Below are 27,717 nucleotides of genomic sequence, written 5' to 3'. Positions count from 1 at the left end.
ACATCAGCAATGCACTCACCAGCTTTTGTTGTTTCCAGTGCATTCAGAAAGTATTCAGACCTTCACTTATTCCACATTTTGATACGTTACAGCCGTATTCTACAAAAAAACGTTACCCCTTTTTCTCACCAATTTTGTGGCATGCAATTGGTAGTTACAGTCTTGTCCCATCGCTGCACCTCCCGTACGGACTCGGGAGAGGCCAAAGGTCGAGAGCCGTGCGTCCTCCGAAACACAACCCAGCCAAGCCGCACTGCTTCTCGACACAATGCCTGCTTAACCCGGAAGCCAGCCACACCAATATGTTGGCGGAAACACTGTGCACCTGGCGACCGTGTGCATTATGCCAAGCCCGCCACAGAAGTCGCTGGTGCACGATGGGACAAGAACATCACTGCCGGCCAAACCCTCCACTAAACGGGACAACGCTGGGACAATTGTGCGCCGCCCCATGGGTCTCCCGGTCGCGGCCGGCTGCGACAGTGCCTGGACTCGAACCAGGATCTCTAGTGGCACAGCTAGCACGTCTGCACCACTCGGGAGGCGAGTATTCTAATGTTACCTTAGATCGTCATTAACACAACCAAATGATCATTTTTGCAATAGCATATATGAAATGTATTAATTACACTGTTAGAATGTTGCAGGCAAAATGACTGCTCATTAGCTTGAGGGGGGGGGGTCCCTCAAAGCCCAGCGGTTTTAGTGTCAACTGGCTTTCCTCCCTGTCTCGCTATACAAATGAGAGCTAGAGGACAGTGCTCTCCAAAGGTCCACATCCCTACTCTGTCTCCCCAGTCTGGTCTGCTCGCAGGGCTAATCACCATGTCTGACGGCCTGCTAAATAATGTCTGGCTGAAGGAAAACATTGGTCCAGAGGCTCAGGTTGAGGCCCACAGACAGACGTCCTGTCCTCTCTTCTGATTGCAGGTAGAGAGCGACCGGAAAATACATTATTGTTTTGGCAAAGCCAAGGTGCTTGGCAGAGCAGCAAGCACCTGGGATCTTAATTTCATTTTGTGTTCTCATCCAGGTCTACATTCCCAGAATCCAATATTTTAAATCGATGTTGGCTGTGTGTGTGCACATGCACACAGGGGCGAACGACAGAGCAAAGCCAATGACAATGCCATTAATAAGAAGTTATTTCTTGCTGTGTCATGAAGCTCCAATGAGATACAATGTGACAGAGAGGAGAAGAGGAACAAGAGAGTGAGTGGAATGTCGGGTGCTGATTTCTATCTGCTCGCAGTGTGAGTGATTAGACACAGCACATGTTAGGAGCCTAACTAGAGCAGTGTTTATCTGGCTGTGGTGCCTTAAGTTCCCTCCATCAGACAGCAGCACCCACACAGGGGCCGCATATGTGGTGCTGACACACGCCTCCCCTGCCTGGAGGAAATCATTAGAAACACCTCTTCTACCACCTCCCAATCTCACTCTGCTTCACTTTCTTTCCCTCTACCCCCACCCTCTCTTCATCTTCCCCTCCCCCATCCTCTCCCTCGCTCCACCTCTCTAGGCCGACTTGGTGACTGACTGCATCTACTGCGCTATCAGCCTGCGCAGCCGGTGTCAAGGACAGGAGGAAATCAAATACGGGGCCGATATTATCTACCTTGGAATTAATCAACATTGAATTTATTATCTGCCACTGTTGTAATAAAGGACAGTGAAGGACTTTGGGCCTGTATCAGACCGTTTTTATTAAGCAGAGGCTGGTAGCTACTGTAATAAAGGAGCATGGTGAGTGTTATGGTAATCCATGACAGAGAATTCTACTACAATAGAATTGAGAGGCATTATTAAACACTGATGTGGGTCTGGTTGAGGTGTCAGGAAAGGTGAGGGTTAACAGTAACAGGAGGAAGGCTCCGGGTTATGCAATACTCTTACCTCTTTCAAAGAGCATGCTTGGTAACCTCACAGTAGGTCTGAAAGGGTGAGGTACTGCAGGATAGCCTGATAGCAGGGCGGGGGGGGCCTCACCTCTTTGAAGCAAGGCGAGGCGTTGCGCATCTGCTCCAGCATGGCCCACTTGACGGAGGCCTGCCGGATGTTTCCGTCGTACTCGCGGGAGCTCTGTGTGCCGCTGGGGGTTCCGCGTGAACGCTCGTAGCCCGGCTCGTTGAAGTAGGGCTCCGACACCAGGATCAGAGACTGCACTGATACCAGCACCTGGAGGAGAGAGAGAGAGAGGGACAGAGCGAGAGAAAGAATTGAAATTGAGAGAAAAAGAGAGCGACAAAGAGAGCGAGAAAGAGAGAGATTAATGGAATGCATTTGATCATTAGGAAATACACATACAGCCAGAACTTGTTGGGAGGTTACTGAAGAGGGTGTGGAGAGAGCCCAAGAGGGAGCAAGAGATACAAGATAAAGAGGAGACAGAAGCAGTGGGTGAGGTGAGAACATTGCAGAGCCTACAATGAGCATCACAGCAAAAAGCATGGGGGACACTTTACAGACAGCCTTCACGGTATGTTGCCTGTTAAAGAAATCAGGAAATGTTTTTTTTAGAACCCAATTCATTCAGTCCCTTTACCACATCCTTGCTGGGATGAGCATTCTTTATCTCCCGTGCACAACAGCACGTTTTGGAGTGGGACTAGATGTGGGCTGATGTGTCTGGACGTCTATTTTATTCAATCCATTGACTGTAGAGCATCACAAAGACATCCATTATTAATTTGTAATAGGAGGTCCTAAGAAACATAAGATACAATAATAAAATGCATTTTCAAATGAATCGAATGGCATATTGAATTATGTTACTGGTCTGTGCAGCCTATAGGCGACATGTCTGCGCCACGCATATGAAATCAATAGGCCTAGTTATTTTGTGAAATAAACAGACAACACATTTTATAGTAGGCTAAGAAATAGAACAAATACAAATAATATTTTCCCCACACAACTTGCGACACGTGGAACCGTTGTCATAAAAGCAATATTTTGAAACTGAGCCCAAGGCAAGACCATTATTTTTTTGATTCATGTTTCATCGCTTTCCTATCCCCACTCTGCTTTGTTAGGGAGCAGGCGTAGGGTCTTACATTGAGAGTATCTTCATCATGATACCGATAAAATAATAGCAATGTATATTTTCAAAAGCATGCGAGTCTCGTGTTCATATTTCACAACCTCTGCGGGCATTTGGAGTTGCCTATACACGATCAAGCTAAAATAATAGAACTACACCTGATAGAAAAATGTATAGATGAGCTATACCACCTCTACTTATTTGCCCAGCCAGAAAACCAAATATACAGAAGGAAATCACATTGGTTAATTAAGACAGTAGGCTTACGCTACTAAGCGACTGAAGAACAAATTCATCCATTTATTAAGCTAAATAACATGCTGGCACAATGTTCTGATCAGCATTAAACAATGAACCAACTAGACAAGATGATCATGAGCAGCACTCACCTCAGCTGACATTTCCACAGCCTAATTGTATTCAAACCAATATCCAAATAGAGACTCAGTTTAAAAAAAATAATCAGACATTCATTGATTTATCAAGACGAGTCCCCACGTTTGTCTGAAATTGACCACAGTGCTGGTAGGATATTGCTTCAAATGTATTATAACAATTGGATGACTGGGAGTTTTAGTTAGCAACAACTTGATGCCTCATTCGGCAAGCGGTACTGATGCACCAAGTCTGGAACCAACAGGACCCTGAACAGCTTCTATCCCCATTTTGAATTCAGGCTGTAACAACAAAATGTTGAAAAAGTCAAGGGGTATGAATTAGAGGTCAACCGATTATGATTTTTCAACACCGATACCGATTATTGGTACACCGATGCCGATTATAATTCATTAATAAAATCTATTTAGTTTCAAATAAATAATGAAACATGTTAAATTTGGTTTAAAAAATACAAAAACAGTGTTGGAGAAGTAAGTAAAAGTGCAATATATACCATGTAAAAAAGCTAACGTTTAAGTTCCTTGCTCAGAACATGAGAACATATGAAAGCTGGTGGTTCAATATTCCCAGTTAAAAAGTTTTAGGTTGTAGTTATTATAGGAAGTATGACGCGTTGACTATTTCCCTCTATACCATTTGTATTTCAAATACCTTTGACTATTGGATGTTCTTATAGGCACTTTAGTATTGCCAGCCTAATCTCGGGAGTTGATAGGCTTGAAGTCAAACAGCGCTGTGCTTCAAGCATTGCTAAGAGCTGCTGGCAAACGCAGTAAAGTGCTGTTTGAATGAATGCTTACGAGCCTGCTGCTGCCTACCACGGCGCAGTCAGACCGATCTATCTAAATATTTTTGTTACATTGCACAACCTTCAATGTTATGTCATAACTATGTAGAATTCTGGAAAATTAGTTCACAACAAGCCAGGCGGCCCAAACTGTTGCATATACCCTGACTCTGCTTGCACTGAACGCAAGAGAAGTGACAATTTCCCTAGTTAATATTGCCTGCTAACATGAATCTCTTTTACCTAAATATGCAGGTTTAAAAAAATATACTTCTGTGTATTGATTTTAAGAAAGGCATTGATGTTTATGGTTAGGTACATTTGTGTAAAGATTGTGCTTTTTTCGGCAATTCACTTTTGTTAAATCATCACCTGTTTGGCGAAGTTGAAGTAGGCTGTGATTCGATGATAAATTAACAGACACCCCATTGATTATATGCAACGCAGGACAAGCTAGTTAACCTAGTAATATCGTCAACCATGTGTACTGATTATGTGAAGATTGATTGTTTTTTATAAGATAAATGTAATGCTAGCTAGCAACTTACTTTGGCTCCTTGCAACCTACTAGGTCCCTTTGACGCTGCACTCGCATAAAAGGTGGTCAGCCTGTCACGCAGTTCCCTCGTGGATTGCAATGTAATCAGCATCCAAAAATGCAGATTACCGATTGTTATGAAAACTTGAAATCGGCCCTAATTAATCGGCCATGCCGATTAATCGGTAGACCTCTAGTATGAATACTAGTATGAATAGTATGAATAGGATAAAGTAATCCTTCTAACCCCCCCCTTTAAAAGATTTAGATGCACTTTTGTAAAGTGGTTGTTCCACTGGATATTATAAGGTGAATGCACCAATTTGTAAGTCGCTCTGGATAAGAGCGTCTGCTAAATGACTTAAATGTTAAATGTAAATACTTCCTGAAGGCACTGAAGACAGCCATGTTATTTTTTACTCATTATTCACTGTGTATTTATTTATTGTGTCACTATTACCATTCAGCTCATTTTTAACTCTGCATTGTTGGAAAATGACCCGTAAGTAAGCATTTCACTCTTAGTCTCCACTTGTTGTCTGCGAAGCATGTGACAAATAGCATTTTATTTGATTTATTCCCACAGTAATTCTTTATGGATCTATCCACTTGTGGTTAAGAAAACAAAAGAAAACAATGCATGTGGTGGGCTATGCGAAGACCTAGGTGAAGAGACATGCCTTGTAAAGTTAAGAACTGCCAGGGGGATAGTAGTACGGGCGCTGCTTAGCAACCATCAAAAGATATAGAGCGTAGTGCGTGCCAATGCCGCCTCCGCATTAAGGCTACATTTCATACAAAGCCATAGGCAGAACTTCACCACAATCAAGACTACGTCGGTTTGCGGGAAATAAAAGCTTAAGCTTTGATATCCCGGAAACACCTTTCAAATCAAAGTTTATTTGTCACGTGCGCCGAATACAACAGGTGTAGTAGACCTTACAGTGAAATGCTTACTTACAGGCTCTAACCAACAGTGCAAAATAGGTATTAGGTGAACAATAGGTAAGTAAAGAAATAAAAACAACAGTAAAAAGACAGTGAAAAATAACAGTAGCGAGGCTATATACAGGCACCGGTTAGTCGGGCTGATTGAGGTAGTATGTACATGTAGATATGGTTAAAGTGACTATGCATATATGATGAACAGAGTAGCAGCAGCGTAAAAGAGGGGTTGGCAGGTGGTGGGTGGCGGGACAATGAAATTCAGATATAAAAGAAAAGGCGGAAAAGACTTGGCGGGATACTAAAGTTGACGAAAAAATGTTTGAAAGGTATTTAAGAGGGCGTCAAGACAAAAGCATAATTTTTCACTCTGTAAAAAAAAAGAAATCCTTCAATATACCTTTGTAACGATTCAATTAATGCCCCGGGTCGTCTCAAGGAGACTGGGTAAACGGCTCTCTCCATCACTCTGCCCAGTATATATTACCCACAGAGCCAGCCTCAGTCTGGGCGGCTGCCTTCCCGTCTGCCAGCCCAAGCTGGACAACACAAAAGGTGCTCCAACCATTTGGTCTTGACGGTCAAGTAGATGTCAGCCTAACAATAGATGATGATTACCTCAATCCTTACCTCAACCATTAGTGAGGATGAAGACATAGATACTGGATGAGTGCCAAGGGCCAACGTCTACCAACTCTGACCCTGGCGACCTTTTCCGTTGGACTCTCTGAACTCCCTCACCTGTGCCCTCCCCAACCTGCTCACCGGATCTAGATATCAGGGTCGGCTGATTTTGACTCGATTCCACCACTCCCCCATTCAGCCTCCTAATTCCATTATTGATCTGGCAGACACTAACTACAATGATAATCAATGGAGACGTCTCTATCTCGATTTCAAACTCTCCAATCCTGCAAATGAGAGAATTAAAAAAAAGGGAGCCATTTCCATGGACTCTCTGACTTATTCCTGAATCAATATATACAGAAAAATGACTCCCCCCGTATGCACAGTGGATGACATGTTTGATGGATGGACTCGCAAGGACAAACCTCTGTCCACAATGCCTACAGACACTTGGGATATGGCTCGACCGATACCATATTCAACATACAGTATAGTGCACTACTTAAGACTAGCATGTGATCCCACTTCATAATTAGTGCACAACTAAGGTCAAAAGTAGTGCACTAAATAGGGAATAAGGTGCTACTTGAGATTTGCATCAAGGCCTCTACCAGTACAACACAAAACAGAGTTGAGACTGGCTGTCAATGACAAAGCTGGTGTTAATACCCCTAAACAGCCCATCTCAAAGTGGTGGGTGTCGAGAGGGGATTGCCTTGTACTTATAACCCTTTAGACTTGTGGGATTGGCCTATCTGGATATGGCTAAATAGAAAAATGAAAAGCATATGCAGAACCATGGTAGAAATGAAAAGGGAACCTTTTGAAAATTCTGGGAATATTATTATAATAAAAGGTGAAACTAAAGATAATCTGACAAGACTAAATCCAAACATTACACTGTTGATTTTATGTGCATTATTCATTTACTGTACTTTTTGCCGCACACATTCAGTAACAGAATATTCATGGGAAATTTGGGGTAGGTGCAAAAAATGACAAGGGGGTTTGGGTGAGAGGTATAACGGGTGTCTCCAAGTGAACACATACCTCCCAAAAGTGTGCACAGTTCCTACGTAATTTCAATGCACTTTTATGACTCAAAGAAGTCTTCAACTATAAGGTACTATTTGATCTCTCCTAGCTGTGCTGTTGAGGAACTACAGCAAGCAGAGTTGTAGTTGTTTTGTTTGTAACACAACCCTGCATCCCCGCCATCACAATTCCTGTTGTTTACGCATTTCAAAAATGCGTAAACAATACTGGCGAGAACTGGAACACGCTGTCGAACACTTCGATTCGGAGCATCCAAAACATGATCAATGCGTGATATGTCTGGTGAGTATGCAGACCATGGAAGAACTGGGATATTTTCAGCTTCCAGGAATTGTGTACAGATCCTTGCGACATGGGGCTGTGCATTATGCTGAAACATAAGGTGATGGCAGCGGATGAATGGCACAACTTTGACATCAGCAAACCTCTTGCCCCACATGTCGCCATACACGCTGTCTGCCATCTGCACGGTACAGTTGAAAACAGGAAAAGCACACTTCTCCAGCGTGCCAGTGGCCATCGAAGGTGAGCATTTGCCCACTGAAGTAGGTTACGATGCCGAACTGCAGTCAGGTCAAGACCCTGGTGAGGACGGCGAGCACGCAGATGATTTTCCCTGAGAGAGTTTTTTGACAGTTTGTACAGAAATTCTTTGGTTGTGCAAACCCACAGCTGTCTGTGTGGTTGGTCTCAGACGATTCCGTAGGTGAAGAAGCCGGATGTGGAGGTCCTTGGCTGGCGTGGTTACACACGGTCCACGGTTGGACATACTGACACATTTTCCAAAACGATGTTATGGTAGTGAAATTAACATTAAATTCTCTGGCAACAGCTCTGAAGGACATTCCTGCAGTCAGCATGCCAATTGCATATTCCCTCAAAACTTGAGACATCTGTGGCATTGTGTTGTGACAAAACTGCACATTTTAGGGTGGCCTTCTATTATCCCCAGCACAGGGCGCAAATGTGTGACGAGCGTGCTGTTTAATCAGCTTCTTGATATGACACACCTGCCACACCAGGTGGATGGATTATCTTGGCAAAGGAGAAATGCTCACCTACAGGGATGTAAACAAATTTGTGCGCAAAACTTGAGCAACAATCTTTGTGCGTATGGATGATTTCAGTTCATAAAAACATGGGACCAACACTTTTTACATGTTGCATTTATATTTTTGTTCAGTATAAGTTACAAAATACAATCTTACAGTGTTACAATTTTGGTACGCATAGAACAGTCACGAGTGCATTCAAATGCGTGTTCTACGACAAATTTCTTCACCATACGACAAACACAGCCTGGGTTTTTCTGAACAGAATGAGCCTATGACAGCATGTTATCTTGTAAATGTTCATCAAGCACTGTGGTCATAAACACTGACACTATATTACATGAGCTTTATGATATGGAAATTTGAAGTGCACATTTGGACTGAAGTGTTTGGCTTGCTTGTATGACATCAAAGCAGTATTTATTATAATCCTCAGTGTCTCATCTTTCAAATTACCTTGAATTCTCTTCATTAACAGCGTTTCCCTCACTCAGACAACAAAACATTTGCAAAAGTTGCCCAATTTGTGGGAGGGATGGGATCCAGAGCCTGATGGGTCTGTTCTACCTGATAATTAATTGCACCCACCTGGTGTCCCAGGTCCAAATCAGTCCCTGATTAGAGGGGGGAAATGAAAAAACGCAGTGGAACTGGCTTTGAGGTCCAGAGTTGAGTTCAAGGGGTCTAAACCAATACTGCGCTGTGAAGCAGAGACCTTGAGCTTTGACGTCATGTATAGCATGCTACTGTACAGCCACTGCATTCCAAGTTAGGCGATTATCAGTGTCCAAATCTTTCAACCCCCCCACATACACCATATTAACGGGTTTATAGTACTGAGGATCCTTCATCGCATCTGTCAAAACAGCTACCTATTGACACCCCCTGTGGTCAAATAGAGACAGGCTGATGATCAACCATCCCCAATGACGTATGAGATTGGCGCTGGTTTTGACAGCAAAAATAAATAAATAACTGACCTATGAAAGGGTGGTGGCCGTATAGTCCAGTGGATTTCTGTCTCACCTGTAAAAAGCTAGAGGTCTGAGGGTTCCATTTCTCCTCCGGTCTCCCGTGCCAGGTGTTGAGGATGCTTAAACACACCTGGAGAAGACAGAACAGATCAACAACTAACGTTAACAGAATGACCAGTGTCAGGTAAACATCCACAGGCCCTCCTTCTACCCAGCCATCCATCCATCCATCCATCCCTCTCTCCATCCATTGTTGAGCGGAGGGAGAGCTGAGGCCATTTTCCCTGGCCTCCCCACCAGTGGTATCTCTGCTGTAGAAAGCCCACAGTAATTCTTATAGCAGCTGTCTCCTTCCATTATGAAAATAGATGTTCCCCGTCAAAGCCTTCCTAATGAGGAGGAGCAGATGTGGCAGGATCCAGCACCTTTACTGCTTTTCACCAGGGGAAGAGAGAGACACCAGAAATAAACTAGTCTTAAGGAAAGGCTACTCAAGTCAAGCCTCCTCTCTCTCCTCCACTCCCTCCTCTCTCTCCTCCACTCCCAAACTATGAGAGTTAACAGGTTGACGGTACCACAGAGGGATCACTCTGGGCAGACTGGTGCTGATATAGACTCAAATTCAACATATTGTTTTTGTGGAAAGCCAAAACATGAAGGGATTGGAAAATGTTACACTAAAATGTACCACAGACACAATATTTACCCTGTTGATTAAAAGCTAGGCAGTTGGTGAGGCAGTTGACTCCTCACCAAGCCCTTAACCCCGTGTAAGTATATGGAACTCACCTTTCCGTCGTTGTAGAGGTTTGGGTTAAAGCGCACGCTGTGTCCACCAGTGGTCTCCAGGTTGACCAGGGGCGGGGAATTGGGGTAGTCCTGGGGGAAGTACACGTCAAACTCAAAGCAGCCGTTGGCGTACGGTGTGTCCGCCGGGCCTGTGATGAGAACCTGCAGCACACAGACCACAAGGGGTTAATGACCGGGGCTGTTGTGACCGTATTAACGCCACACCGGCAGTCACAAGTCATGAAGGCAATCAATCCCACGTGACCATTTAGTCACGGTAATTAGGCTTCTCCAAGCTCTGATGCTGCTGCAGGTCATTAGTAGCCTACCAAATTTGCTAACGGCCTGGTACTCAGCACTGTACTGTCCCTCTAAATCACTCCAAATGTAATCGAAAATCTAACCAAACACTTAATGGGAGCCCATGAGCTCATGTTGCGCAACATTTCTATAGGCTATGCAATTGCGTGAGAAAACAGAGTGATAGCCTCTATTAAAAAGAGGAGGATCCCATCAGCTTTCTATAGGCTCGGCCAACTATATTCATTTATCAATTTTCCTTATATTAAGCACATTGCTTCTCTTTACAACAGGAGTATAGCCTACCTGGCTGGTAGGAAAATAAACCACGAGGAAAAGAGTCCGCCATTCGCTATTTACAGTTTAAGTCGGAAGTTTACATACACCTTAGCCAAATACATTTAAACTCAGTTTTTCACAATTCCTGAGATTTAATCCTAGTAAACATTCCCTGTCTTAGGTCAGTTAGGATCACCACTTTATTTTAAGAATGTGAAATATCAGAATAATAGTAGAGCGAATGATTTATTTCAGGTTTATTTCTTTCATCACATTCCCAGTGGCTCAGAAGTTTACATACACTCAATTAGTATTTGGTACCATTGCCTTTAAATTGTTTAACTTGGGTCAAACGTTTTGGGTAGCCTTCCACAAGGTTCCCACAACAAGTTGGGTGAATTTTGGCTCATTCCTGCTGACAGAGCTGGTGTAACTGAGTCAGGTTTGTAGGCCTCCTTGCTCGCACACGCTTTTTCAGTTCTGCCCACACATTTTCTACAGGATTGTGATGGCCACTCCAATACCTTGACTTTGTTGTCCTTAAGCCATTTTGCCACATCTTTGGAAGTATGCTTGGGGTCATTGTCCATTTGGAAGACCCATTTGCGACCAAGCTTTATCGTCCTGACTGATGTCTTGAGATGTTGCTTCAATATATCCACATAATTTCCCTCCCTCATGATGCCATCTATTTTGTGAAGTGCACCAGTCCCTCCTGCAGCAAGCATCCCCACAACATGATGCCACCCCCGTGCATCACGGTTGGGATGGTGTTCTTCGGCATGCAAGCCTCCCCCTTTCTTCCTCCAAACATAACAATGGTCATCATGGCCAAACAGTTCCATTTTTGTTTCATCAGACCAGAGGACATTTCTCCAAATAGTACGATCTTTGTCCCCATATGCAGTTGCAAACCGTAGTCTGGCTTTTTTTAATAGCAGTTTTGGAGCAGTGGCTTCTTCCTTGCTGAGAGACCTTTCAGGTTATGTCGATATAGGACTCGTTTTACTGTGGATATAGATACTTATGTACCTGTTTCCTCCAGCATCTTCACAAGGTCCTTTGCTGTTGTTCTGGGATTGATTTGCACTTTTCGCACCAAAAGTCCGTTCATCTCTAGGAGACAGAACGAGTCTCCTTTCTGAGTGGTATGACGGCTGCGTGGTCCTATGTTGTTTATACTTACGTACTATTGTTTGTACAGATGAACGTGGTACCTTCAGGCGTTTGGAAATTGCTCCCAAGGATAAACTAGACTTGTGGACGTCTACAATTTTTTTCCCTGAGGTCTTGCCTGATTTCTTTTGATTTTCCCATTATGTCAAGCAAAGAGGCACCGAGTTTGAAGGGAGGCCTTGAAATACATCCACAGGTACACCTCCAATTGACTCAAATGATGTCAATTAGCCTGTCAGAAGCTTCTAAAGCCATGACACCATTTTCTGGAATTTTCCAAGCTGTTTAAAAGCCACAGTCAACTTAGTGTATGTAAACTTCTGACCCACTGGAATTGTGATAGTGAAATAATCTGTCTGTATACAATTGTTGGAAAAATTACTTGTGTCATTGTCACGTTCTTGAAAATGAGCGGACCAAGGCGCAGCGTGAGTTTAGTTCCACATATTTATTTAAGTGAAACTAACAAAACAACAAAAAACTTAAAGACCGTGAGGACGTAGTGCCCAAACACACTAACAATCAATATCCCACAAAATACAGGTGGGGAAATAGGTACCCAAATATGATCCCCAATCAGAGGCAACGATAAACAGCTGCCTCTAATTGGGAACCATATTAGCACCAACATAGAAATAGACATACTAGATCACCCCCTAGTCACGCCCTGACCTACACCATAGAGAACCAAGGGCTCTATAGCCTTCATGTCTCGGAACAAGAATAGACTGACGAGTTTCAGAATAAAGTTCTTTGTTTCTGGCCATTTTGAGCCTGTAATCGAACCCACAGATGCTGATGCTCCAGATACTCAACTAGTCTAAAGAAGGCCAGTTTTATTGCTTCTTTAATCAGAACAACAATTTTCAGCTGTGCTAACATAATTGCAAAAGGGTTTTCTAATGATCAATTAGCCTTTTAAAGTCATAAACTTGGATTAGCTAACACAACGTGCCATTGGAACACAGGAGTGATGGTTGCTGATAATGGGCCTCTGTACGCCTATGTAGATAATCCAACAAATCCAACATAATCCAGCTTCAATAGTCATTTACAACATTAACAATGTCTACACTGTATTTCTGATCAATTTGATGTTATTTTAAATGGGCTTTTTTTTTTTGCTTTTCTTTCAAAAACAAAGACATTTCTATGTGACCCCAAACTTTTGAACGGTAGTGTATTTGCTTGACAATCACCGGCTGACAATTTCGTGACCGCCACAGCACTATTAATGACAATTCACTACTATAATGTTTTTCTTCAACCACACACCCATTACCACTAGAGGTAACAAAAGGATAGTATTTTTCCTGACGAATATCTCATGGCTATTATAGAAATCCAATTAATTAATTTTCACACTAAAATGAGATTAGCTAATTAATCAAGGTGCCCACAGGAAGTGAACAATGTAAGAAATGACTAAGACGTACAGACAGATGGTTGTGATGGGGGAAAACAAATCAATAGTTCCATATGGCAATATTATTTTGGGGCAAAATTATATTGATATTTTACTCAAAGTATCAATTTGTAAAAATTAAAGATCTATACATATTTTTTTTGTTACTGTAGGGAAGCGTTAGCTAGCCCTAGTCGGACTTATCTACACCAAAACCAGCTTGTTCTCCATCTTTTAAATAGTGAGCCAACATGTTTTAAGCACTTATTTCCCTGACTGACTAAACTCCTTTTTCTCATGCTCTCTCATCTCTCTGCAGCAGACATAGTGAGCAATATGTTTGGAACATCAAATCACAATATCGAATTGCAATACATATCGTATCGGTACTCAAGAGTCATGATATTGTATCGTGAGGACCCTCGTAATTCTTTACCCTTATACACAGCCTTGGGAAGATCATCAATATGATCAAATAAGAAATGGTAAAGGGATCTTGGTAATTCTGCAGGAATACCCTTGTGCTTTCAGTGAACGGGAAATAAAGAGCCTTCGTCTGTATCAGAGGCTCCGTCTGATCGATGCAGGGGAAAACCTCTTATGTGAGGAGGAAGCCCGCTCCCCCTCCCCTTGCTCTGTTCTCTGCTCAAACACGCTGATGAGAGGGGACCTTCGCCAGAGCAGCGGGTTATTACAGAGTCACAGGTATTCAGGCTCAAGGATGGCGTGTCCGAATGGGGGGCTGTGATTTTCCACATTTGCTGCTCGCAGGAGGCCCTGACAGCGGAGGGCTAATCTGATCTGAAACGCACTGCACCGAGACCTTGTTTCAAGTGCATTTGGCTCTGCCTTTTAAAAACAAAACCCCCAGGATTCAGAGTTTCTGTGGGGGCCAGGCTCAGAGAGACATGGTATCTAGACCAGGAAGGAAGTAGGGATCCTGGAGAGAGGCCTGTGTTTTTGCAACAACAAACAAGGTGTCTTTGAGTGAAATGTCAGGCAGGCTAGCTTTCCCAGCGGCTGTTTTGAGATGAAGAGGTGAATGGGGAGGGGAGGAGGGGGTAGAGCTGGCGATGCTGCCAGGCTGAGTGCTGCAGAGAGCGGCAAGCTGATGGAGGAGGAGAGGGGTAGAGGCCGAGAGAAGCAGGCAGCTTGCATTTAGAAAAGCAACAAGAACAACAACAAAAAAATCCCTGGTGCAGGGGAGTGAGGTAGAAGCAAGACGTGTTTTTAACAAGGTGCGAGAAGACATGTAGCGGTTAAGAGGATGTGGACGAGCTGTAGGTAGGTAGTGTGTGTATGTACGTACGTACGTATGAGAGAGCGTGTGTGTTTGAGAGTGCCTGACGCCTGTCTTAGCAGCGTCAGCCATGAGTAGCAATATCAAGGGTTGTCATGCCGATCCAGCTCAGCAGAGCACTCACAAGATCGCTCGAGGGCACCGAGCGTCACTCCGGCGGTGCGTATATTTTCATACGAACATTCAGACCCAACACTTTTAGTGCACTTCTCAGAGAAGGGGAAATCTGGAGGGAGTAGCTATTAATGTCTATTAAGATAGCATGACGCTATCGCACCTGGTGAAAGAAGGATAATGCACAGTCTATAGCGATAGGACAGGGGGAACGTGAAATGAGGGGGCAATATGCCAGTTGGGTCCCTAGACATCCACCAGTCTCTGTCAACTTGTGGCCTTTTCTCATTGTGCTACTAAGGAAATAGTTTGTAGTGTTCTTTGCAGAAACAGTACCTTAACAGATGAGGGTTTTGACATTTACGAATGAGACTGCCATTAAATCAGAAAATGGGTCCAGGCCATTTATTAAATGTCATTGGAAAATGAGTAAGACTTTCTATGACAGCCGTTGCTGAATGACCACTGGAATGAAAAGCATAGGCTATCAACACCATATGCAGAGTCCCAAGATACCAAGCCCATTTCCCCAAGTCATGCGGGTTTAATGCCCCAAGCAGCATCCATTTGACTGGAACAGTACTCTAACACCCTGCTCACTTTAACAAGCATCTCAATTGGAAAGCATTCAAATCGTCATCTGGCCATTCCCTGAGGCCATCTCTGTATCAGACAGATTGGGTCTCTAGTAAAGCCCTTTCACATACAGTGCTGTGAAAAAGTATTTGCCCACTTTTGGATTCTCGATTTTTGACAATGAATGTTATCAGATCTTCAACCAAAACCTATTCTATTATTAGATAAAGGCAACCTGAGCGAACAAATAACAAAAAAGTAATCATTCTTTAATTTATTTAATAGGCAAAGTCATGCAACACCCAATACCCCAGTGTGAAAAGTAATTGACCTCTTACACGCAATAACTGGTTGTGCCACCTTTAGCTGCAATGACTGCAACCAAACACTTCCTGTAGGTGTTGATCAGTCTCACATCGCTGTGGAGGAATTTTGTCCAACTCTTCCATGCAGAACTGCTTTAACTCAGCAACATTCTTGGGTTTTCGAACATGAACTGCTCATTTCAGGTCCTGCCACAACACCTCAAATCAGGTTTACATCTGGACTTTGACTAGGCCATTCCAAAACTTCAAATTTGTTGCTTTTCAGCCATTCTGATGTAGACTTGCTTGTGTGTTTTGGATCATTGTCTTACTGAATGACCCAGCTGCGCTTCAGCTTCAGCTCACAGACAGATGGCCTGACATTCTCCTGTAGAATTCTCTGATACAGAGCACAATTCATGGTTCCTTCTATAATGGCAAGTTGTCCAGGTACTGAGGCAGCAAAGCATCCCCAAACCATCACACTACCACCACCATGCTTGACCATTGGTAGAAGGTTCTTACTGTGGAATACAGTGTTTGGGTTTCACCAGACATAACAGGACGCATGTCGTCCAAAAAGTTATAGTTCTGACTCATCTGTCCATAGAACATTCTTCCAGGAGTCTTGACGGCCATCCAGGTGCTTGCAGGTGGATCATGCAGCAAGACAATGATCCAAAACACACAAGCAAGTCTACATCAGAGTGGCTGAAAAGCAACAAATGTAAAGTTCTGAACTGGCCAAGTCAAAGTCCAGTCCTAAAACCGATTGACATGTGGCAGGACCTGAAATGAGCAATTCATGCTTGAAAACCCACATGCTGCTGAGTTAAAGCAGTTCTACATGCAAGAGTGGGCCAAAATTCTTCCTCCGCGATGTGAGACTGCTCAACACCTACAGGAAGTGTTTGGTAGCAGTCATTGCAGCTAAAGGTGGCACAACCAGTTATTGAGTAAAAGGGGGCAATTACTTTTTCAAACAGGGGAATTGGGTGTTGCAAAACTTTGTTTATTCAATAAATGAAATAAGTATCACATTTCTGTGGTATTTGTACACTCATATTCCCTTTATCTAATGTTAGGTTTAGGTTGAAAATCTGATCACATTCAGTGTAAAAAATATGCTAAAATGGAGATTCTGAAAGGGAGCCAATACTTTTTCATTGCACAATATACATTGAATACCATTGAAATGATATCACTTACATAGATGAATACCTAAAAAGTGATTCATAAAATGTGGGTTGGCTACTGCATGTATAACATTGTCATGAGAGAATTAGATGGGTGGACTGAGCATTAAAAAGTCATCGTGGATCCATAGATTAATATCTGTACCTTCATGATGTCCAGCCGCTCTTCGTCGCAGCGGACAAAGACGCTGGAGGAGGAGGAGAGGGGCAGCGAGGTGGAGAGCGTGACGGCCTCCTGTGCCAGGCGGCGGGCGCGGGCAGCGCTGTTGGCATCGCTGGCGTTCTTCACCTGAGACATGTAGTGGTAGTTCACCTTGAACACCAGCTTCCCGTCATCGTCCTCCGTGACCATCTCAAAGGTGTCTGCCAGGGAAAGATATCGCACGGTTATTAATGTCAATACCTCCCGGGAATGGTTTAAACACATTCAAATGGTTCATTCCACACCAAAGAACAAGGCATGACACAAACATCTTCCCAGTAAATCTGGCAGTAAGTCTCTATTCAGTTATGACATGGCCCCATCTCTTGTCCTTCCATGCTGACTACACCGGCCACACACGTGCATGTTCATTTTGTCCATCCACACCTGACGCAAATCATGACACACAGGTTAAAATAACAAAATATAGTGGGTTCACGGTTGGTTAAGGTCGAAACATACAAGAAACATTCACGGACATTTAGCTCGCTAGCTGTCCTGGGACATGAACATTGGGTTGTTATTTTACCTGACATGCATATGGTCCTTCTTTTAGCTGGTTCTTCGCAGTATTTTGACCTGGAGTCCTACAAAATCGGATATGTTTCTCTACTCCAACAATTAATCCACAGATAAAAAGAGAAACCTAGTAACGTTTTTAGTTAGTTATCTTTAATTAATCTCTCCTCGTTTGTCTTCCAAGTATCCACGTGGGTTTGCATCTTCCTGATCTTCAATAAGGAGGGGACATGCAGCGCCTCAAATAGAACCAAGTTCTATTCGAGGGCTTAGCTCCCGCAGACGCTCGTTCACACGAGTGGTGTGGGAGAAACGATCGAATAACATGTGTACATTTATTTTGCAATGCTCACGGACGCAACGTGGCCAGTGATGTTTGCATGTTAATCATATTGCACACTGGGGTTCCTGCCTTGTTACCTTGGCGTCTCTGTCTCTCTTTTGTACTTGGACCAGAGCAAACCTGTTTACATTCATGTCACTTGCGTTTACTTTCGACGTCTGCCACTCGCAAAAATCAATTGTGGCACAACAAAAGTCCCGTAATCAATCATGGCATGGCAGGATGAGAAGCGACAGACAGAAAAGCCCTTCCTCCCAGCAGACAGGCGGCAGGATTACGTTATGTATCGTTTCAGAGAGGGGTAGGAGGGGGTTTGGGGGGGGCTGTGCTGCTGCTGTGCTCTGGGCACTATGTGCATTGAGGAGGAACCAATCAACAGAAAGGCAAGGAGAGAAGAGACAGGCCCTGCCTATAGTATGTCTAAGCATTCTCCTGTCTTAAGAGAAACAACCACGTTTCCACCATATCTACCAAAGCACACCCGGCACCACACGTTCAATACGAACACAGAAAAACACACAAACTTAAAGCACTCACCAAACTGGAGTTTCTTCATGATGGCCACGTACTTCTCCTCGAGTGAGCGTAGGATTGACATGGGTTTGGGTCTGGTTGTTGCCTTCTTCGAGGACTCAGCCAACTTCCTCTCTGATGGAGAAATAAAAAATAAAAGTGTTACCATGGCAGGTTCAAAGTTATCCCTGTTTGACAGCCAGGCTTACCGCTATTTGGCACAACCACCCTCATCTCAGCAGGCTGCTGGCCCAGACCGATGATTTATATATACACACTAGATGACTGAGAAGGTTTAATATCCACCACTTTTAGAAGATATTTATGTCTACATTTGTTTTGCCATGTTCAATCTATTACAGACTCCTTAATTAATGCATACTTGTAAATTATATTATGTGAATGATGTAAGGTCTACACCTGTTGTATTCGGTGCATGTGACTAATACAATTTGATTTGAACTAAACAAATACAAAATGTATAAAGATATTTTCTTAAATTCCTATATCACTGTTCTCTATACAACAAAAATACTTAAATATATGTAATTTTGTCAATGAAACATTTAATTGAAATAATGTAGACTTCTATTAATTCCTATGGAGGGGAGTGCCAATATGGCCGGGAGTGCCAATATGGCCGACCAGTGGCTTCAAAGCCTCCCACTGGACAATACATAGCATCAGCAATCCAGGGTTTATATACACATCATTGGCCCAGAACTACCATCTTTACATGAATCTACTGACGAACAAACAAACCACACTGTGATACGGTACTGCTGAGGTCACCACTTCCTTGATATTACCACCTCACCCACTCCGACAAATAATAGATTCATATCAAAAACACAAATTCAAGCCATATTCTTCTTCGTGTCAACAAGATCATCTCCGAATATCGCAGGTAACAGCAGGGTTTGTCACACCCCCTTATTTATCCCCCCCACCCACTTCCACCTTCATATTGATGAATGAATCTGCCTTCATTTGGAAACGCTAACATGGAATTTCCCCACCAGTTTCTTCAAAGTCTAGAGTCTTATCAACAGCTTAACCATGTCCAAGACAAATGATAATGGAAACACCCACCAATTTCCCCACCGATAAAACATAGTGGAGCGATGGGCTAGAGAGCAGTTAACTCATCAACATAATTAACTGTCTGCATATTGCATATTTATAGCACCCCAGCCACGCTCTCACTTTCTGCTTTAGATACCGCTACCTGGACAGATGTGACGCCCATTAAATTACTGGTGCATTTAACTGGCCTATTACAACCAAACTTAGGATGCCAGAGGGACAAAAAAATTAAAAAAATTAAAAGAGGGCTGTCGATACCTTCATTTACTTTCAGTTCTATTGGCACGTTAGTGTTGGATATCGATACTTCCGATAGACCGTTCCCAGTCTCACCAGTCAATACTAGGCTGTAGGAACAGAGCGCTGACCAATGTCCGCCTCCTCGTTAACCCGTCTATGGGCATTTTTTAAAAGACTAAGTACTCATTAAGCATTTACACATCAGTCCAGCCCTCCCCTATACCGCCCATTCCCTTCTGGTACATGAATCCAGTGGCCGTTATCATATGGATTATTTAGGTAAAGTGACGGCAGCATTGATCGTCAACTGGGCATCTCACCCCCACAACGCTCACTTAGAGCGCCATTGATTAGCTGATTACAGGAGAGCCACTGGGAGACAGGCAATCTAATTAATAATATGCGCCGTGCAGTTGCGGGGGTGGTTACGGTCAATCCATCATAGCTGCATCGACGTGTTGCTTTCTTTAGCAACGATGAGTAAAGGCTGGCAGGGGTCCCCTGACAACAGGTTTTAGAAGCCGAGGCCTCAGTTCTCCACTACCCATCCCACCTGTCCTTCTGCACTATGGGGCACTGGTGAGGATTCGGTGTCTCCCTGCACTGTAGGGACGCTGACAGATACGCTGCATGGGGACTGTAGGACAACAGGTACCCACAATAGAACATACATAGGGCTTTGATACTAAATAGAAACCCTTTTAGAGAAAGATGTGAGCGACATGGAGTAACTTGTCACTTAGGGCATTGGTTCCCAACCTGTGTGCCGTGTTCCTTAAGGAACTCTTAAGTGTTCCGTGAAACTATTCCTATTCTTAATTCATTTCTTTAACACTCACTTAGAAACGTGACCTGTGGAATGCACATTTTGACTTGGGAGCACCAGTGTCGGTCAGATAACACATGAAATGGAGCGTGGCTACGATCTGTATCGTAGTTTCAGGTCCAGTGCGCCCAGGCTGTTAGATTATTTATCATCTGAGGGTTGCGCATCACGAGCAAAGTCATTGTATAATTTGACTTTGTCTGTGAAAAACATTAGCACCGGTAAGTCAGAGCTTAGCCAAAATCATTGATTTATTATGTCTTTGGGCTTTGCTATACCACAGCCTCTGCCATAGAAACAAACTTTTTTTTAGGTGTGCCGAAGAATTGTATCCCTGCTACTTGAAAAAAGGTTGGGAACCACCGTCTTACGGAATTGGGGTGGCGATGGGGAGATGGATACAGGATGTTCAGGCCTAAAACAGGAAATGTTTTCATTAATTAATGGGCTCTAAAGGGCAAACTTATAGGGCTCTAGTCAAACACAGCCCAGGAAATGTGTACTTGTGGTAGCTAAAATTAGAGACCCATTTTCTCATCCTTGTTCCAAGAACACACAGGACAAAAGAGAGCGGTAGCGAGAGAAAAATAGAGAGTAGGAAGACAGTTTAGACCTGCTGAAATCAGAAATAATTCAGTGAAACAGACAACCTTTAAAAAAAGACACTGGTTAACATTTTACTGTGTCACGCATTACAATAAATGTGCGTAAAAATCCAAGGAGTGTCCAGACTAATATCCCCTCTGCTCTGCAGGTTTGGCCCTTGCCCAGAGAGACAGAGAGGGGTGTGTGTGGCTTACCCTGGTTGGCCTGCCGTAGGCTGGTAGTGGCAGCATAGACAATCTCAGCCGTCCTCTGGATGTCCGGCACCAGCAGGGTCAGCCCCTCAGGTTCTGGGTCTGAGCTATCAGGCTTCACCACACCTTTTGCCTTGTCTTTCTTTGACCTGGAGAACAGAACAAAGGGAGAGAGTTAAGTAATCATATTCCTCTCAAAAATCCTGCAGTGACATATATTGCTAGTTTTCTTGGGGAAGGAAATCTGGGGCGATTATATTACTGATGGGAATAGAAATATTCATCGCTCTACTATGCAACAATTACACATATCGGGCATTTTCTGGTTGGATAGTTTCTCTAGATGAGACCTGTATCCATCTGAAAATGAGCATTTTGCCCAGTGAGACACAATCCTGGAGCAAAATTGATAATCCCATTCCCAGCACCGTCCAGGCTTCCACATCACCAGCAATTCCCATTGTGCTCCCGAGCTCTGCCATTCCCTGCCCCCTAAACGGCATTTTTCATGCTCTGTTAAAGGGGTGTGTGTACGAGGGTGAAGCCTCAAAACAACGATGAAGAAAAATCAGACCCAATGTTCAGACAGACAGAACAAAAGGGGCAAGGTTACTGTTCTCCTCCGTCCACCTACTATGAATAATTTAAACCAGCTTTGTGAAGCCTTGCAGCATAAATAACTTGGTCCTCACAACTAGATAAGCAGAGAGACCAATTTCTATGGAGGTTTGTATCGGAACTAAACTGCACATTGAAAAAACCTCCCTGCTTTCGTCCCAGGTAAAATGGGTATCTGCTTCAAAACTCCTGTGTTAAGTGGAAAACCCAGAGGAGGCTGAAATACACAAGGGATGTAGACAGTCCTTTAACCTTGTGCTTAAACGCTGTGGGATCTGAGAGAAGAATGGATTCTATGGGGGGGGGGGTCGCTGATAAAGCCACTTTCCGCATGACCTTTTGTGAAGTTGAACGGCGGCCAAGTTCCCTCTGCTCGCTCGCCCCAGAATCCTCCGCTCCACCGAGGACAGTTAGCGAAGGTCTTCTGTCACCAACCCCCCCCCACTCCTCTCTCCACCCCTGCCACTACTCGTCCTCATCGGCCAGGCAGCTACACAGGCCTTGGACAGGCTGGGCACAGATTGGGAGAGACAGTTGAATAAGAGGATGCCGATAACATTCTGCCGTGGCTGCCCAGCCGCCCCGACCACCCCGAGGCCCTGCTTTCATTAGACTCTCTCTGTGTGTCTGGACACCAGGCCTCAGAGTCCAACCTGATGTGATGGCTGCAGATATGATGCTTATGAACCAGTTATCGCTAAGGCCTGACTGAGTCGATAGCAGACAATGGGACCCTTCACTGGTAGAGAAACTACAACTTCATGCTGGACCATCCTCAGATTGTAATCCTAACAGTGTTGCTGATAAGCAGAAGGGGTACAGACCACCAGGTAGGTCTGTCAGAGTCTCCCAGGGCCGATGGGCTATTCCGCTGTACATTTCAAAAGCACTGCCATGGGCCCTAGCATGTTTGTTGGTGGAGCATCTAAGAGGGATGGGTTGTGCCTTCTAAAAATAACTCACCTGGCTGAAGCTATGCAAGTCTGTCGGAATCGTACATGAGATGGAACCGTTTGATACCTGTCAATGTCTAACCAGGCACACTTTAAATATTGACGGAGTTGGGTTCCCATGGAATATTGATGATCCCGTGGGCTGGGCGGATGTACGCAGCGTTCTGAGCAGTAGAGAGAGGTAAAGAGTGCCTTTGCTTCTCTTGAGGTGTCCCTGCTACTGTCGTTGAGTCAAGCCCACAGTCAGCACTGGGCTGGTTGTAGTGACGTGCAGTTTGCAAACTACTCCATTTACCGACATGAGTCATGAATCATTTTCGTTTGACCTGCTGGCCTCAATGAAATCTACAGCAGGATTAATAATCTCTCCTCCGACTCACAGGCTCTGGAGACGTGCTACGACCATCAACTGTCTATCATGTGCACGCAGGCAGCATAGAGAAGAAAAAGACAGTAATAATTGATCGCATGGTGTAAGAATGAATGCAATTCATTGATTATTGAATGTTATCGGTGGACAGAGTTTTGTAGAACCAAAACATAGCAGACAGCCCTGCCTCTGCTCAACAACACTCGAAACTGAGAATGAATCGTTTGGGGGGGGGTTGCTGCCTTTCGTAAACAATAGGTGCTTATTTCCCTCATGGCAGTCAAGTCATTCCACCAAGACTTGTTCACAATCTAACCCCGTTGCGGGCACAACTAGAACTCATTTCAAAGGTATACATAAATCATTATACTGTATGCCTAGCAATCACAAAACGTACATTGTTTGAAGCACACTTTCATAAGTCTCATGAATAACAGCTCCAATAAGCCACCTATGGTAAATGAGAATCATGACTTGAGTTTTCAGTTCATTGTTCGCCGGTAAGGGGTCCTGCCTCCTGTGTGCTCTGGGCATAACAAATCAAATGAACAAAATAAGTAGAAAAATATTTGTCCTTTTGACTGAATGAGTTGAAAAGATCAGAAGTGAGTAAAAAAAGCTGAACTTCCCATCATTAGCTGGTTGGGGCGATGTATGGGAGGGAGGCGGGATAACATGGGCTTTCTGCACACTGTGGGGCTGTGATTAATAATGGATGGTCACAGACCCACAGGTCAGGTCTACATTGCACTGATCACTCATCGTCTACGGAGACAGACGGGACAGGGACTCAAACCCTCTCCCCTTGTTCAGTTGAAACTCATGCTCAGCTGAAACCATCAATTCAAATTGATTAAATGGGAAATGAGACTTAATTATTTGCTTGTTCTGTATATTCTTACTCTGTCCGTCTAAGTCCCCACCTGAGGCGGTTGGTGTAGGTGTCCACGCAGGTCTTCATCTTGGCCAGCAGCATGCCCACAGAAGTCTGTCCCTCGGAGCGCTCCTCCTCCTCTTCCTCCTGGCTGGGGTCTCCTGACAGGGGCAGCAGCAGGGGAACCAGGGCCGTTGAGGTGGAGATGGCCCTCAGCAGCTCCAGCAGAGCCCGGTACAGGGGCACATGACGTGCCATGTCCAGTACTGAGGGAGAAGAGAACACAGAAACGAGGGGTTAGGAAGGTAACTCAGGTTTACGAACGCATAAGAAAGAGCCTACAGAGAACTGGTAATAGTGTTTTAGAATCAATCAAAAACGGAATAAAAAAAAACAACATAATTTAGACACCTCTCCTGCTATCAAACTACGCACCGCTGTAAAAAGAAAGATTGACGCATCTGAAGACACACTTGAGGTTTAGAAATCAAAATTTGATTTCCAAGATGAAAAATTCATTCAATATATGATTACATACGAAGACAACATAACGAAAGCATCAGTCTCATGGCCTTGAGTGAACCTCTGTGTGTGTGTGTGTGTGTGTGTGTGTGTGTGTGTGTTTACAGAATAGATGGGTGCAGGTTAGAGAACTCCAGTTTGCACTTGGAGAGTAGAGAGGAGCAGCATGACTAGAAATGGATCGTAGTGAGTAGCAAGCTGGTGAAAGGGGATTTGAAAGATTATTACATTTCCAGGAATGTACAAATGACAAACGACATGCACACACAAGGAACAGCCCTGAGGCGGCCAAAACCAAGTCCAGAACTCAATTTAGACTCTTCACAAACAAATGTGCGCCTGACTTCCCCCAATACCACCTCGTGTCCCTGAACGCAACTCAAACAGCCTTGTGTTCCAGGCCCTGAAATTAAGCCGAGCCAGCTAGTCAGGAGGGCAGGCAACAATGGAAGCAAATCTAAAAAGGAAAGCCTGGGGCCAAGCAACCCCTCAATTTGTCCAGATACAGGATTGCATCAAATAAGAAATAATTAATGAATCTCAGCATGCCATTTTGTATAATGAGTCAGGCAGCGTGATAGACTTTTCTATCACTTATTGTGATGGGAGGATTTCATACAGCACAGGTCCCCCTCATCCCCATGACGAGGAATGACAGTTCCCACTTCACACCCATTATGGAAGTTTAAATAACATTGGGGCGTGGTGGCGAACCTGCTGAGCCTACCTTCTACATTTCCTTGTGAGGAAGTGGGCTGGGGCGTGACAGAGGGAAGGTGCACACGGTCAACCTACAAACCCCATTAAAATCTAGACTGGTTCCACTAAGTTGTGCTTTGAGAAAGGCCTCCACAACATCCCCAGCCTGGACCAGTGAGAAACCAGGTTAAAAAGAATGTGCTGGGTTTTGGGTGTGGTTCATTGGGTTACCAGTTGGGGAATAAAACAAAATAATAACCAGACATACACTACCGTTCAAAAATGTGGGGTCACTTAGACATGTCCTTGTTTTTGAAAGAAAAGCCAATTCTTTGCCATTAAAATAACATCAAATTGATCAGAAATACAGCGTAGACATTGTTAATGTTGAAAATGACTATTGTAGTTGGAAACGGCACATTCTTTTTATGGAATATCTACATAGGCGTACAGAGGCCCATTATCAGCAATCATCACTCCTGTGTTCCAACGGCACATTGTGTTAGCTCATCCAAGTTTAGGATTTTAAAAGGCTAATTGATCATTAGAAAACCCTTTTGCAATTGCTAGCACAGCTGAAAATGGTTGTGCTGATTAAAGAAGCAATAAAACCTAGAAGGCCAGCATCTCGGAGTGGCTTCTTCACTATTGATGTTGAGACTGGTGTTTTGTGGGTACTATTTAATGAAGCTGCCAGTTGAGGACGTGAGGTGTCTGTTTCTCAAACTAGACACTAATGTACTTGTCCTCTTGCTCAGTTGTGCACCAGGGCCTCCCACTCCTCTTTCTATTCTGTGAAGGGAGTAGTACACAGCGATGTACGAGATCTTCAGTTTCTTGGCAATTTCTCGCATGGAATAGCATTCATTTCTCAGAACAATAGACTGACGAGTTTCAGAAGTTCTTTGTTTCTGGCCATTTTGAGCCTATAATCGAAGCCACAAACGATGATGCTCCAGATACTCAACTAGTCCAAAGGCCAGTTTTATTGCTTCTCCAATCAGAAGCACAGCTGAACCAAGATCATGTCCATCATTGTCAAAGGCATATCCAGTCTGTGTGTAAAGAGATTGCCAGTGACCATACAGGAATGACCATTTGAGGATGTGAATTTATGTGTGGGGCACTGTTTACGTGAGCGCACCCGTGTGCTTGTGCCAGCCTCAAATGGAGCAGGACAGCCCTAACTTTGGCTCCCAGGCGGCTTTACATTCATTTTGGAATTCCCGGCCCCAACGTCCCTGTCCCAGTATTTGAACATTGACCTCTCTCCGCTTTAATCTGCGCAATTACCACTAGGCTCAGCTAACTGATATGATTGATGTGGGAGATGCCACTATCCGTCTGATGTTGCCCAGTGATGTGTGTGTGTGTGTTGCCCCTAAACAACTTCTCTTCCTCAATGCCACTCTTTTCCCCCCATTCTCCTGGTACTCTCATGGTCAAGTCCATCCCCCGTTCACCATCATTCCATTTATACTAACTGAGTTACAACCAACAAAATAGACTTCTCTGCGCAACGAAAGACAGACTGAGAAATTTTTTTTGATTGACAAATCAGGTTTGGAAATCGAACCACAGCAGTGATGCTGCAGAGACAAACATGGGTCTGATGTTACCTTCATTCTCTTAAGGAAACACATCATTATGTCAGATGACAAAGGTTGACACAAAATATCCCAATAGGAGGGCCACCTTCCCTGACTTTAAATTGGCAATCAAATGTGCACTTGTTTACAAATTTGACTGCCCTGGCAGTAATTTCATTCACATTCCCACAATCTCGGATTCTGACAGGGCCAATAGATGAATGCACTAACAGGATAAATAACAGACTAAGGTTAATAGCAATACTTTGAGAGACCCACAGAAATGGAACTACAGTAAACTGGACATCAATCTTGACCACGGCTTGCTTTTGGAGACTGTTGGAGCAGATAGCCTTGAGTAGGTGTGATTTAAGGTCCTCCAGACGCGTTGGGTGATTAAAAGTTAATGCCCCACCTGAGCAGCTCCATTGATGACTCACCCCCTGCATTGGCTCCTTAAAATAAAGGCACTTCAACTAGGCTTAATGCCTCCCCGTCCACTGTCACTTAATACATAGATGTATAAAGCCATTTGAATTCAATCACTTATTTACAGCATCCCTTTTGATTTAAACAAAACTTTCCATAAATGTTTGCCCATGGAAGTGGTCAAAAACGAACTGACTTTTTGAACCCGACTGCCAAAACATCCAGGAGGTAAGTGCTCAAAGTTGATCCATTTTGCATAACCCACCGTACCATGAG

At 43.9% G+C, this 27,717-nt stretch overlaps 1 protein-coding gene across 1 annotated transcript in view; it reads right to left on the bottom strand.

The window, feature by feature from the left end:
• birc6 (baculoviral IAP repeat containing 6) overlaps window positions 1-27,717 on the bottom strand; it is a 162,780-nt gene that overhangs the window by 12,172 nt on the left and 122,891 nt on the right. Inside the window, 7 exon segments of the mRNA XM_014154510.2 lie at window positions 1,990-2,178; window positions 9,474-9,551; window positions 10,211-10,372; window positions 17,007-17,224; window positions 18,463-18,573; window positions 21,391-21,536; window positions 24,252-24,468. Coding sequence (XP_014009985.2) covers window positions 1,990-2,178; window positions 9,474-9,551; window positions 10,211-10,372; window positions 17,007-17,224; window positions 18,463-18,573; window positions 21,391-21,536; window positions 24,252-24,468 — 1,121 coding nt within the window.

The sequence above is a fragment of the Salmo salar genome, chromosome ssa18, assembly GCF_905237065.1.
Source record: "Salmo salar chromosome ssa18, Ssal_v3.1, whole genome shotgun sequence".
NCBI lineage: Eukaryota > Metazoa > Chordata > Actinopteri > Salmoniformes > Salmonidae > Salmo > Salmo salar.
This window is presented reverse-complemented; position numbering and strand designations above follow the sequence as displayed.